The sequence below is a fragment of the Apis laboriosa genome, unplaced genomic scaffold (assembly GCF_014066325.1).
Source record: "Apis laboriosa isolate Shangri-la unplaced genomic scaffold, ASM1406632v1 scaffold83_cov151, whole genome shotgun sequence".
In the NCBI taxonomy this organism is placed as follows: Eukaryota; Metazoa; Arthropoda; class Insecta; order Hymenoptera; family Apidae; genus Apis; species Apis laboriosa.
Genome location: NW_025224581.1, coordinates 284,082 through 299,979, shown reverse-complemented (window position 1 = coordinate 299,979; position 15,898 = coordinate 284,082). Strand labels below are relative to the sequence as shown.

Here is a 15,898-nt window from a genome sequence, read left to right as displayed (position 1 = left end):
GTAAGATGAATAAAAGAAATTTTCATTTGCATCTGAGAAGATGGAGAGAAACGTAGTAATTTTATATACATATGTATTAGGTGATACGGAAAATTTCTAGGATTTTATATATTTCTGAAGTTTTATTTTTTGCATAATACATTATTGATAAAATTTTTCAAATTATAAATTAATAATATTAATAATCAGTATCGAATAAGTTTGGTAATAAACGTTTTTATTATTAAATTTTATAAATTATAATTTATAAATTATAATTTTATAATTTATAATTGATATAAATTTCATTATTAAAAAAAGTCAATAAATTTCTTACAAATATTTATTCAATCCTTATAAAAATCTTTACATACAATTCTATCAACATGAAAATAATACCTTATATTTGCATAAAAGAATTCGATAAAAGTGTATTATCTCTAAATTTCTTCTTAATTTCATTGCAAACTTCTCTTTCTTTCATTTCAAATATATATATTAAAAAAAAAAAAAGAAAAAAAAATTTCCCCCTCTCCAAAATAAATTAAGGAATTGAGCGCCACTGGTCATGACTGACAACGAGCATAAATAATAAACCGATCGTAACGTTCCATGTGTGTACACGGATAAAATGTGCTTGAACGAGGCATCGACAACGTATGCTGAATAATACATGCGCTGTCGTTCTCGATGCCGTGGAGAAATATTTGGTAGGGCCGGTACGCGCGATGGTAATTGGAGTGTGTGTGCGGGTAAATAATGAAGGCAGAAACGCGCCACACGAAAATCCATGCACAGCAACCAAGTGACTACGTGGACACGTGAAAAGGGTGGGGGAGTGGTGATGGTATGAGGGAGAAGTTGGAGGAAGGGGTGGAGGAGAGAGAAAGAGAGAGAGAGAAAAAGGAGGAAAAAAGAGGGAAAAGAGAAAAAAAAGAAGGACCGGTAGATGCAATTGCGATATCAATGGCGTTGGGGGTTCGCAGGCGATGCAGCTGTAGCGGAGAAACGAGATTAACGCTATAAATACCATTGGTAGCCGGGCTGTGTCTTGACCGGGCGAGAAACTCTTGTCCGCGACTGTACCCTTAAAACATTAGAAATAGTTATGACAGTGGCGCTCATCCAATCGGTACCGTTCTGTGGTTATTGATTCAATTATGTAACTGGTCTCTCTCATATGTATATTGTATCGGAGTTAAACGTTTTTATCCTCCATAATTGATTAGTTCGAGCAAACTTTTCTTTTTTAATTTTCATTCTTTGTTTGCGTTTTTTTTTTTTTTTTTTTGTATTTTAATGCAGAGATTAAGAACTGGAACACGAAAAAAAGATTGTAAATGTATTATAGATACGAATAAATTGTGTCCTTTGTTTCATTTTTTTTTTTATGATGTAAAATTATTTTTCTTTTTTTTTAGCTTTTCATTCAATGAAATTTCAAATTGGTAAAATAGAAATATCGTGGAATGTAAAATATATTTTGTTACGCAAAAAATTGTTTTTTTTTTTTTAATGTTTTTTGAGTATTCAATTTTATTTGCTTGTAATGGTTTTCGAGGTCGCATGTCGATAAATATAGTAAATGGCGTAATGAGCGTCACGATTTTCATACGAGATAATAACTTAATTAATAATGCTATTAATAATTTAATTATTTAACTGGAAATAACATATGAATATATTATTCTTATCCAGTATTCCGTGTGCCCATTATTTGTCATGAGGTATATTTAGTTTGGGAAAATAGTTATTATTTGAATTTATTGAATTAAATACTAATTAATAATTATTCGAATAATTATAAATAAATAAATGTTAATAATTAAAATAATCAAATAAAATTAATTTAATTTTTTTATCATAAATAATGTTATTCGTGTTTAATATTTATTAATTTCGAAAATATAGTTATTACATGTTTGACTATATGACTATGTTATATAATATAATCTTTACTTATTATATTATGTAATATATTTGTTATTTTCATTTCAAATGAAAACTGCACGAGTGTGTTTAAGAATAGATTATTATTAGGTTGACTTAGTGAGCAATTAAACCCGATGCAATCGAGGAAGGAAATAGCCATCCTATTTAAGTATTAGAGTTAACGAAGTAATTATGCATTTTTGCACAACAACATGATGCATTCTGAATCAGAATTAAATAACAGAATTAATGTAGTTTATATTTAAATAATAATTATCTATCTTTTTTTTTTCATAATATTGAAAAATTTTTCATAAATATATTTACCAAACTTCATCAAATATTTCTGCTATAATCTAAATTTCATCAAAATATTTATTACGAAAGAAAAACTCGAAATAATTTATTTATAATAAATTTTATTTCTAAAAATAAAAAAAATTAATATTGAATAATATTTAACGATGGCATCGAAAATTTAACTAAAATATTATATTTACATTCAATTCATTTTATATATGAATTCATATCCTGTATTTTATCTTTATTATTTTAAATATGGAATTCATATTCTCTATATTTTATGAGAAAACAAAATTGTACTTTCCAACGAAACAAAACTGAGATTATTGTACACTACAAAACTATGAAATTTTTCTGGATAAAAATTTTTATGAAACTCATCAAAAACAATAGAAATATTCCAGATAATGGAATTTAAACAAAATTTGAAACAAACTTTGTATAAAGAATGAAAAACAAAAAAAACATACAAGTCTTTACAAGATTGATTCTGACACGTTAAAGCGAAGGAAAAGAAAAACATATTGATATAAAAAAATATGGCTTATTTTTCGAATTACAAATGGTTTATATTTGCACAAGAAGCGCCTGTAAGTAGGCAACTGGCCAAGAATTGGTATATAACCTCCAAAGGTATTCCACGTCACATGTTTAGTAACTCTCTGTATACATAAATCGACAATCCTCCTACACGCACGATGTCGTTTTCACACACCGAAATCCGTTCGATTTGAGATCGAGCATGTAAGTAAAGTAAAGGGGAGAAATAGACAAGCTTTTGCTATAAAGTAGACGCGTCTATGGAGTATTCGAGTTAAGCAGAGAGATGGCGCATCAGATTTTTCTTTCTTACTGTACTATTGGATATTCTGAATCACGATTCATGCAATCTTTTTCATTGGTATGAAAGCGTGGAACATCATATTTGCAATTCGATATATGGCAATATTTGAATTAATATTACATATTAACAGATTTGTGCCAAGGAGGTGTATATTTTTCCTCGTTAAAAGAATTTAACGTGTTTCAAAAAGATCTTTTGTCAAATTTTCTGTTTTCTCGGCAGATGAGATTATCTATGTTTTTTTTAAACAGCTTTTTAAATTATCTCTTAATTTACTTTTTCTTTGCATCCAACGATTCATAATTCATTAAGGAAGGCGAAAACTTTTCATGAACAATTTAATCTCATCTTCATTTTTTATTTAATCCATTCGATTCATTTTTTAACTTTCAAAACTGGAAAAGAAACTTTTACTTGAAGTGGGGGGAAAAAACGGGAAAAAATATGTATACACTAGTCAAGAAATATCAAGAAGTTTTCCCAAATTAAATATTTCATTTACTTTAGTAACGTTTCCTTGCTAGTTATATGGTGCTTCAATTTTCGTAATATCATTTAATTAAATTATGCAGGAATTTAAGCATTTCGTTCACGTATGACGAGAAATAATAGCGCATGAGAGGGAACTTGGTTAATAAAGGTTATAGTTTAAGATGCATTTATAAAATAAGTTTCGAGAAAATTAAATTGCACTTAGTAGTATATCAGATTAAATTAAATATGTTTGCTTTATAATAACTACGGTATACATATATATGTATATGTATATGTATATATATATATATATATATATATATATATATATACGTGTTTCAAAATGTTTCAAGCAAGATATAATATATCCTTTTGCATTAATAATATTTGCATTCTAGATTATGTTTGATTGATATCATGATAATATGAAAATTATTTCGATATTGCGAATTTAAACTCATTTCTAGTATTTTAATTAATTTTTTCATGTCTGTTTGCGTGTTTTTTTCTTGAACAGAATTCTTGAACGAAGTGAATTAATGTAAGTACATTGTTAAATATGAATATTAGGATATATACATTAATTCTCACTTTTAATATTATGTGCATTAATTTTCATTTTATATTTTTTACATTTATCGAGAATTTTATTAATAAATTTTATTTTAATAATATACGAAGCATAATTTTATAATTTAATTTTATAGTACTTTACCTTAGATAATTCAATAAGATTAAAAGGAATTCAAATTAAATTCTATAAAATTATAAGGAAAATTTAAAAAAAAAAAAAATTAATCTTATTTCATAGAATAATTAATCGAATATTCATACATTTCATAAAAGTTATTATTTCATGTTTTATTAATATTTTACATTTTACATATTTATATCTCAAAGCAGAGACATTTATAATATATATTTATAATAGATAACAGACTATAAATGAAACGATAAACGGAAGATAACACGAATATAATAGATAACAAATTTATAAAAATATAGAATAAAAATTACAACATTTATTTAGCTTACGAGTTTATTTTACTTTGATATTTCATTCCAAATTTTTATTTTAAACATTTTATTCCAAATATTTTATTGCAAATAACTTCGTTAAATAATTCATCCAACTCGACAAATATATTAACATATATCCTTTACATTATATAATAACAAAAATTTTTCTTCGTTGAAAGAGGTATTCAACACAAGGATATCAAACATCTCAAATTCAATGCAAACACACCAGATATCCCATCCACTTATATCTATCTATCCTCTACTGTGTATCTAATAATCTCAGCTTGCAATCTCGTACGTAGGATTATCCAATGTCTACGTATCGTTCAAAATCGGCCATCGGACAGATATAACATCAAGTAATCATCGATCAATTTCGGTTCAATTGGTAAGGTAGCGCGAAAAATTCGATTTCGGCTTAATTGATGCGCTTGCTGCGCGCGATGCGCGCGTTGCATTCGAGAGATTGCGCATGCGCATGTCCCCTCGCGTGCTTCGTTAATCACGCACGTTGACGGTTGAATCTTGGCAAAAAGAAAAGGGGAGAAGGAAACGAAGAAGTGAGCGCATTTGTGAGTGTGCGGGAGGGGAAGGGAAGAGGTAAGGCATAAAAGACATGAATGCGAGTCGTTGCTCGCTTTGCTGTTCGCACAGGAAGCTTCATCGAGAGTTATACGCGGGACTGTACTACGTGCACGCTTCGTTTATCGAATTTCTCTCTTTCTCTCTTTCTATCTCTCTTTCTTTCTTCTTTTTTTGTTTTCATCTTTTTCTCATTCTCTCTTCTAGTTACCTTCCATAAAATAATAAACGTTCCTTTTTTTTTTTTTTTTACTTTTGTAATAATAGCGAATTGTAATAATATCCTTTTTAAAGGATAATCGTAGATTATTCTGATTTCATTTTTTGTAATCGTGTTTTTTTTAATTGTTTCGAATAATTGGAAAGAAAAAGATTGATTACTTGATTTTTTTTTTAGTTGTTTGTAAATTGCAATAATTTTCAAAATATTTATTCGATTTGATAAAAATATTTATCGGAAAACATTTGGATGATAATGCTTGAACTTAAAAATAAAATTATTATTAAAATTATTGGACTAATTTGTTAAAACAAAAAAAAGCAATTTAAAAAAGTTAAACAGATAAACATTGTAGATATTGCTAATAATAGGTTTGTAATAGGTATTTATTTTAAGATATTTCCTAAATTGATAATTTTTTAATATTATTAGTTTCATATTTTTTTATACATAAATAAAATAAAGTATAAAAAAAAATGTGGTTTCATTTTTAAAAATTGAAAATTATTATTATTATTATTATTTTTTATAAAAATAGATGTTTTAAAAATTTTAATCTAAAACTTTATTATTTTTAATTATATATAAAGTTTTTCTGATAAACTGTTTGAAATGATATATCTTCCCACGGAAAAAATGAACAATTTCTGATTAAAATCTTGAAAAATATCATAATCACGTATTCGAGTATTTATAGAAGTGTGAAAAATATATATTTATTGAAATTATTTGTTATATTGTAGTTGACCGACATACTTACAAAGTTTGCGATTTATTCGATAAAATAATCTGTTCGTTATCTAAGTATGACATTTTTTTTTTAAACGTTCATTTTTAAATGTCATTCGAGTATAAATAACGAAGATTGTATCGATAATCTATATTATATCCAATACAAAAAACACTAAACTTTATATAAATGTATATAATTAAATTCTTTTTTTTCTTTTTTTTAGAAAGATTATCTAACAATTTAATTTTACTTTCGAATCGCATATCAATATATATAACATTTTCAACAACCGATATTCACATCACGGACTATACTAGAGACCATTTTCTTCCTTGGAAAATGTATTACTTTACCTTCATTAGTTTGCACGTTATCCAAGTTCAAACACGCTATATAATTTTCCATTTAATCTTGTAAATGAGCTCAAGGTTTATTAATGAACATGAAGCCGATGTGAACTAAAATTTCACAATTATATGGATTATTATCGAAACATTGGAAATTTATTATTAATAAGAAAGATCTTTATCTAAATCTACCGATAATTTATATCGATTATCGAATAGACGAAAAATAAATTGGGATGCTTTATCAGGAGAAAAATATTAATTTCCCTATACGTGCAATGCTTTATCATGAAACGAATATATCATTAGTTTTAAGAAACGTTTTTTAAGGCGACGCAATGATACAAATGAGGGCCACTGGCATGGGATATGACTCATCTAACGACTTGTTTTACTTGACGAACATCCATAAAACCGATCTGATGGCTTACAAATAAGCATACTCGACACAAGCCTATTCCGATATTTCGCTGACTACGAATATTATTTTTACCCACTTGCCTTATCCCTATTTGCCGGGCTTCGTGAAAAAGAAAAATAAATCTATCGATATATCGATTTTTTTTATATTTCAATTTATTTGAATAGCATTTGTTTAAGAAGTCTTGTTCCCAAATAAACTTTCAATAAACTAAGAATAAAATACTCGACTAAAGATTAAAAAAAAATTCTATCTTACACATATATATATTTTTACAACATTTAAAAATTAAATAAATAAATTATTTTTTAATACACACAATCAATTCTTTTATAACACGGTATTGTAAAAATTTAATAAACTTAACGATTCTCGTACACGAATATATTTCCATCGCACTGTTTTTGTTGACATACCTCCGATTCCTAGCTTTAATACAATTTCCACGAATTAATACGTGTCTATAGGAGAGTCGACTGTGTGTACACATTTTCGACATTCTGCGCGTGAAAACAAATAGCGTTCGCATGGAGATTACGGAACATTCGTATTGTATGTAAACAGAAGGACAAGAGTTATAAGAGGAAACGATGTCGATTTCGTTTCAGTTATTGGGCGGTGCTTGCTTCAGCCACGGCCCGTACACGTTCTACAAAGCGGTTAGAATAGGAAATGGTCGTGTACTTCGTCTCGGAAGCTTCTTCCTCACGAAATTGTGGAGTGATGCCGATCTTGTCAGCATCGGGGAACTTCAGCTGTTGTGGATGGACAGCCGGGGACCGAATCAACCTCTGGCATCGTTGCGGTTGTACTTCTTGCCGGAGAACACCCCGGATGGCCGAAGGGACACGCATGGAGAGGTGAGTGGTTTTTTGCTTTCTTATTTTTCCCCCCTTTTCCTCTTATTTTTCGAGGACGAATTATCGCGTATATGTATGTGTGTGTGTGTGTGTGTATGTGAAGCAACTTTATTAATTTAATTTAACTTGATTGTCGACAAAAGGATTGCAAGGATTACTCTTTTATAATTATATCGTTCAATAAATAATTAATAATTAATAAACATATGGAAATTTGCAAAGATTTATTAGAAGATTTTCTGATTCTGATTTTCTGATCATTGATAGTCTTAAATTAAAATAGAATTATTTTTATAGCGGGAGAAATAAATACTAACTTCAAATTTGATTCAAGATATTTTCGAGTGTTTATTTTCTTTATTGTAAAATTATCTTATTATAATTTAAGACTATGAATAAGATACATTGCATAATAAATATTTGCAATACTCTATTTTTGTAATAGTTATTTATTGATCGAAATAATTATAAATACGTAACGAGCAATTTTGTCCGTCGAATTGTGTACTGAGAAAAGTTAAAAAAACAATCTATTTATATTTCTCATCCTCCGAGATGAATAGATTAGATTCTTTTTTTTTTTTTTTTTTTAAACTGTTCTTATGGAATCGATATTTTTAGGATTCGTATAATAAGAGTTTCGCGAAAACAAGTTATTTTAGAACATTTCCATAAGATAAATAAAACCGTTAGGTATTAATTTTATTTGACGATATAATATAATATTTATATTGTAATTATATAGGATATAGGATATATCAGAATAGTGGTATATAAAGTAGACAGTTTTGTAGATAAAAAAAAAAAAAATAGATACTTTTTATATATGTATATATATATATATTTTTTTATTCTTCATACGTATCTATTAAATTTCGTTTCCATTCGGTTCGATCGTTGATAGAAAGTAAAGTTTCGAATGTAATGAATCAGACGAATTGCTACATTGCTCTTATTGCGAAAATAATGAATTGGAGAAGCAATCTTAGTTCATAACGACAGCACCGCGTAAATAGCTATATTCTGTAAAATAGAAAGTAATATTTAAACCGGTAAATCGGCTAGGATTGTTTCGTTGTAATCTTATTGTGAAAGTAAGAGAGGAACATTTTCTTATTTCATAAATGAATAAGAATTATCGAGGACTGGGCTAAAGTAATTAAGATTGTAAACGTTACGGCAATCTATGTATCAGATTTTGTTATCTTAAAGATTTTTTTATCTTTGAGATAATAAAATAAATACATGGAGTAATCAAAATGAAAGTGTTGGAGTATTTAAATAAAAACGTGTCAATAACGTGATATTTTATTCATAGAATAAAATTATAAAAATTTTTTTTTTTTCAACGACACGCTTCAAAAAGATTTCATTATTGAAATATTTTGCAATAAAATTTGAATAAGAGTCGTTTTATTAAAAACTTTGAATACGCGTTTTTTTTTTTTTTTATCTCCAGTCTTGAATTCATCACAAAGTTCAAAGTATAGATATAATAAGTGGTAAAATAGAAAATCTCGCAGTTAAAAATACGTAGAAAACTTAATCTCGTTTCACGATAGAACGGAGAGAATTACTCGACTGTAATCTTTTATTCGAGTTAATTGCCCCAGATAAGATAATAAGCAATCTTTTTCCTCCAAGTTTCAAATATAAAGTGTATTAATTGAACATGTAATCAGAGTGGAGCAATGTTTAAAAAAAAAAAAACGGCACGGGAAATAATATAGGATTACAATATTTATAATACAAACTAACGGTAAATAATCATAGAAAGTTACGTGCACAGTCCAGATTTCGCGCTTTTTTTAAATCGTGATTAATGATTTCGCTTCGAAATTAGAATTAATTATTGTTGCGCATAGATTAGGATCGAAATAATATTATGGAAATAACTTAAACGTGGATATATATAACGTATACAGTTTTTATTTAAACGAGATCAAAAAATAATCTCGCTAAAAGCATCTCCACCATCGATTTTTGTAGGAACTGTAAAAAAAAAAAAAAAAAAAAAGGAAAAAAAAAACAAATTCATAAAATTTCGACGAATTTTGAGAAATAAATTAAAAAATAAATCGATTAATAAAATTTTTATATTAAATACGATAAAAATTTGATTCGAGCGAAATATGAATATACATGGAAGAAACAATTGTGTCGTTTCTATCCATTTATATTTTAATTCTTCAATAGGAATAGAAAATTTTTTTATCATTTTCCCTATTTTTAAAATAACTTATTTTGATTTTTTTTTTCATATAAAATCGAATCAACGGAATTTAAAAATATTTTCGAAAAATTGATAAAATATAAAATATCGTCCGTATATATAAATTTCTTCGCTCCAAGAAATTTGGCTTTGGCTCGATTGTCGAAAATTTTCGTTTTTCGAGTAATAAAAATTTTTACGACCGACTTACGATCTTTTCCACTAATCAGGCCAATAAAATTTAGTTGCTCTTCCTTTTGAAAATATATAATCGTTATCGATGCGTATCTTCGAGCAACGATTATCCTTTCAGTTGTAATAATTTGAAAGATCGTCGAGCGATTACGAGTGTCGTAATGCCAGAATTTTTCTGAATTCTGTCGGCTAATTTTAGCGATGCAATGCAACCTTGATCTAATTCATTGCTCGACCACGTTACTCGAAACAATTCTACGTTTCATGTCGAACATACATCGTGTGCATATTTTTTTTTTTTCTTCAAACGTGATTCTTGCAAGATCACATTTTTTTTTTTTTTCTATAGTGCGCGGAATATTGCTTTCCAAAATGGATAAATCATCGAAGCAATCACGTATGTGCACACATATGTGTGTATATAATTACAGTACAGTAATTTATACGTGTTATTTTGAACGATTAGCCAGCTTTATTATTTATAAAAAAATTGCCAGATTTCAGTATTCGATAAATTCTCTTTTAATTACGCTTATTCCAAATTTAAATTCGCAAATTTAAAAATATCCTGACGAGATCCTGGTATTTTTATTATAAATTATAAATATTCATATATATGATTCAACATTATTAAATATTATTAAATATTTTTATTACAAAATATAATTTAATAATATTAGCTTGCTAAAATTCTTTAACTTATCCTTAAAGCTAGCTTATCATTCTCGTATATTCGTTTTCGATTATCGATCATCATCATCATCATCTTTCTTTCTTCACAATATTTACATTAATCGAAATAAATAAGTAAAAAAAAAAAAAAAAAAAGAATGAGATTGAAATTATAATCAGTCTCAAATTGAAAACAAAACAACGCGCCATCGTTCTCCGTCGTCTTATCTAAAATTTGCCCCCCCCCCCTCCGCCCCTGGAAGGCGTATAATTGTAATTTAACCGGTAATCGGTGGCGAACACTCGAACGTCTCGTTCCACAACGAGGAAATACTCTTTCGACGTTGTAAACCGGTTTACATTCTGTTTTTTCCACGTTGCTCGAACATTTCATCGGCAAAAATCCTCCCCAAGAGTACGCATTACGCGAAACGTGATTTTTTTCCCCTCTCCTCCTTCCCCCCTCCCCCTCCGTCATGACCATTAACCTTTCTCAATTCTGTACTTTCGATATATGCCTGCACAGTCATCCTCCCATCTGTATTATCTCACAAAGAAATTCAATTCGAAATTCTTGGCAAGCATGATGCCCTCGCGCAGAAACATTTCTCGTTGAATGGAAAATAACCTCGAGTGGAAATTAGTTTTCATTAAAAAAAATTTTTGAATGTTTTGAAACAAATTTTTTTTCGTCTCTCTTGACATATTAGTGATTATTATTTATTGTGTTGAAAATAAAAAAAAAAAAAAAAAAAAATAGAAAAATTGTATATAAAAAAAATATCGGTTATTTATTTATAAAGCAATTTAAGTTAGAAAGTAAAATGAAGATAGAATCAATCTTACTCCATCTTTATTTCATCTAACTTAAATTGCTTGTATAACTATACAAGTTTCAACCGATATATATATATATATATATATATATTAACTTTTATAATTAATTGTTTTGACTTCTAAAATCGATTTTTTAAAGGCGTGCCACGAATATATTAACGCCTTGTATAATTCATTACGCTCAACGCATAATAATACGTTGGAAAAATATCAATTGAAATCAATCGTAACGCAACATTTATTTATGGAAAAAAAAAAAAAAAAAAAAAAAANAAAAAAAAAAGAAAATGCATTTATATATCCATGTTAGCAAAATTAATTAATAACGCACACGTTTAATTTCTTTGTAACAAAATGTATCGGTATCTCGAGTCGAAAGCCAATTTCCACCCACGCAGTATCAAAGGTACCAGTTTAACTAAAATTAATCTGTCTTATAATAACGCGATTACCGCGGCCACGATAGTGTTCAGGGCACATTCGTGTACTCGGAATCAAATTCACCTTGTATTATGCTAACGACATGCTAATGGCCCCCTTCTTTAACGACCGTTTCCTTTTGTGAGCTCGCTTTTGATTCCTCGAGTTCTCCTCCTCGACGTCCATGGCTTCCCATCTGGCGATATTAATTACGAAATATTCCTGTCCACCGGGCCGGAGAAACAAAAGGATGGGGAAAAAAAAAAAAAAAAAAAAAAAAAATCAAAATTTAATATTTCGGATATTATAAACTTTCGCAGTATCGAGCCCCTAAATTGCATTATGCCGTCCCCGTGAACTATTCTATAAATATTCAACAAGATATTATCGATCAATTGTGATGTAAATCGACTCGGTCGATAAAATAGTTAATAATCGCAAGTTTATATTTATTAGCGTGAAACGGGGATGCAAACGAAGAGCGATGGGAGGCAAAAGAGAATCAATTGGGTCGAAGAGTAGAATGGAGAGAGAGAGAGAGAGAGAGAAAGGAAAAAATGAAACGAATGGCGAAGTTGAAAAATTCATGAAATTCCGAGGCACGATCGCGAAAACACAATATAGATTTATTTCCCTCTGTTAATAGGGGGACGAGAATCGGTGTTATCGAATATTTTTTTTTTTTTTTTTTTAATTTCCTCCCCTCCCTACTAAGAGAAACGCAATGAGAGAACTTTATTATTTAATTGAATTTCGATAATTTAATTTCCTCGAATCTTAATGAAATGATATTCTTTGAAATCATAACCGATGCATTTCTTTTTAATATTAGTGGATTTCTGATCGATTGATTGTTCTTGTAACGAGAAATGAAAATAAGAAATAATTCTTATTTTCATTTCTTTTTTCTTTTTCTTTTTTTTTTTTTTTTTTTTTTTATAGAAAAATTCAGTTTGCGAAGTTTTTCGATAAAATTGCATGGGTATAAAATACGATAGCAGGAGAGGAGGAAGGAACGAAATGAAAATATGATTGGAAGCGAGTACGAAAATATTAGAAAAAGATAAATAGTTCTACGAGAAAGACGGAGATAATAAAAAAGATTTATGAGCTCGCTTTATAAAAGATTCCATCGCGGAATTTTTCGAGATTATAGAGAAGTATTACGCTTATATAGTTTACAACGAATGTTTAACGCAATTTTTCATAAGGGAAAAGAAAAGGGAACTAGAAGAAGAAGAAGAGGAGGAGGAGGAGGAGGAGGAGGGAAAAAAGGAAGAAGAAAAAAGAAGGCAGTAGATGCAGATCTGTATGTTGTTCTTGCGGCTTTCATATTTTCCGGATTTTATTCAAAACCATATTTGCATTCTCATTATTTTTTTGCCTCCCTTTCGTTGAAGTTTCTCTGAAATTCCGTCGAGCTCCATACTTATATTTTCCATCTTCTCTAAGCATTAAATTCGTTTTCCTTTTTTTTTTTTTTTTTTTTTTTTTTTTTCTTTTCTTCTTCGCTTTAAGGGCGCAAGTGATAAATACATTTATTATTATTATTATTTTTTTTTTTTTTTTTTTACAAACGTGGAATAAATGAAACGTTGTAACGTTTAATTTCAAGCAATTTAACGATCGAATCGTGTCTTCGATTCTTTTAATTCGATTCTTGTCATTAATTGGCTAATTGTTAAATTACAAAAATCGCATTTACTTCGTTATTATCGATAATCGGTAATGATGATTACAGGTTATAAAATGTGTGATGGAAGATTTCTAGGTACTTTTTGTTAATTGTTGGTAATATACATATAGAGAAATTAAACGAAATAAATATATACGACCAGTTTGGAAGGCTTGGTCCATGAAAACTTGGTAATGATGTTATTTAAATGCCTAATATTGATTGAGGATGATAGTATAATCGCGTTAATATGCAAATGTATTTATACATTAATTAAATTTATACGCGGATAATGTCGTTGCAAAATATTACCGTAACTGAATGTATGAATTACGCTTGACATCATCGATTAATTCATCCGGCAAAAAAAAAAAAAAAAAAAAAAAAAGAAGAAGAAGAAGAAGAAAAATTTAAAAAGAACGTAATAAATACCATGGTTTACACATCGCTAATGACATTACTCGTGGATATTTACTTGTAGAAAATTGATACATACGAAGAAAAGATTGATACGCGAAAATATCTTATAAATTTTACTTAATTTAACTTTTGCGATAGTGATTTTTCAGAAAAATTGCTCGGAATAAAATAACGATAAATTTCCATCAACTTTATTATACACTCTTTCTACGATCCTTCTTATCTTAAAGATCTACTTTATAAAAGTCAAGGAATAAAGTAAAATCTTTTGCCTTAAGTCTCGATCGAAAGAGAAATCGAAGAAAATGGAAAACAATCACGAGATTGATACCACGAAAAAAAAAAAAAACGCGACGAACAACACCGTCAAACAAAATATTAAATCGAAATATAAATCCCTAATATTTACATTCCATTCCCTTTTTTGCTCGTGTTCGCAAATACGTAACCGATTTGCATAAACATCCGCAATCTAATAACGATATTGCAGCACGGAATTTTCTTTCACGAAAATCTCTCACGCCCGAAGTTAGAGAAATTCCAAGCATTGGAATTAAGCAAGAGACATGCAAAAAAGGGCTAGGATATAAAAGATAGGAGCGGTTAATAGAGGCAAGGGCGTAAAGTGCAGGGTGGCAGATGTAAAAATGCTCCGGAGGGGTTTGCAGGACACGGGGAAAATCCCTCGTCGAATGTTAGGGTGGATTTTGGGGTTGGACTTGGCTCCACTATCGAGACATTGTCAATTAACCGCGCCCCTTCGCTCGTCATTCTCACTGTTTACAGGCTGGCTCGTTTGGGAAAGCATAGGTAAACGAGAATCTTGTTTTCTCACGTTTATCATTGTGAAATTAAATTTTTATCTTCTCTGAAACTTGTCTCTCTTTCGACGAACGAGATTTTCGTAATTCTTAGAGATTGTTCAATAGAGTTTGAATATATTTTATATATATATATATATATATATTATAAAAATATATATATTATATATTTTTCATTTGGGATAAGAAATAAGAGGAGGGAAAAACTTAATATTTTTCGCGTTTGTGTTTCCTTCCCCAACGCGACAACAAGTTCCATTTACTAATTGGGAGAGTCTGGAACAGTCAAAACTGCATTTAGTTAGTCGAATAATTCGGTTAATTAAATATGCATCCGCGCCCGGAAAGTTGTACGACTCAACGCAACTTCTTTCCCTGATAAATAATCCTCCCGTATCGTATTTGTGAATTTTTGGGATAAAAAAAAAAGGAAATGGTAATAATTTCCGGGAACATCGTTCTGCAAACAAGAATGCCAATGAATTATGCAGATAACCTGGTTGCACGAAGAATAAGCTCTTTGAATAATATATATCATCCATCATAATTTTAGTTTCTCTAGAAATGGGTGTACATAATAGTTTTATTTTATTTTTTTCTATTTCGTATAGCTTGTATCAAGTATGTTTTGTTCTTTTAATTTTTTTTAAGTTAAATCCACAATTGCGGCTTGAATCATCTCGATCGATTTATTAATCGTTATTAAGTTAGGATTATGAAATATTCCGTTTTCTTTGAAATTTGAATTTGATAGATTAATATCGCATGAATCATCATTATGAATAATGGTATTCGTGTGATAATCTTATATAAGTTTTAAGTTGAGAGAATTATTGCGATAATTGTTGGAAATAATAAATTTATCATTTAGAAAGAGAGAGAGAGAGAGAGAGAGAGAGAGAGAGAGAGAGAGAGAGAGAGAGAGAGA

The 15,898-nt window shown here is 28.8% G+C and overlaps 1 protein-coding gene across 2 annotated transcripts in view; it reads left to right on the top strand.

Annotated features, from left to right (window-relative positions):
* LOC122719544 (mastermind-like domain-containing protein 1) overlaps positions 1 to 15,898 on the top strand; it is a 185,068-nt gene that overhangs the window by 47,138 nt on the left and 122,032 nt on the right. For both annotated transcript variants that reach the window (XM_043945467.1, XM_043945466.1), the window contains exon 2: positions 7,467 to 7,718. In XM_043945467.1, coding sequence (XP_043801402.1) covers positions 7,467 to 7,718 — 252 coding nt within the window. The remainder of the gene's footprint in view (positions 1 to 7,466; positions 7,719 to 15,898) is intronic.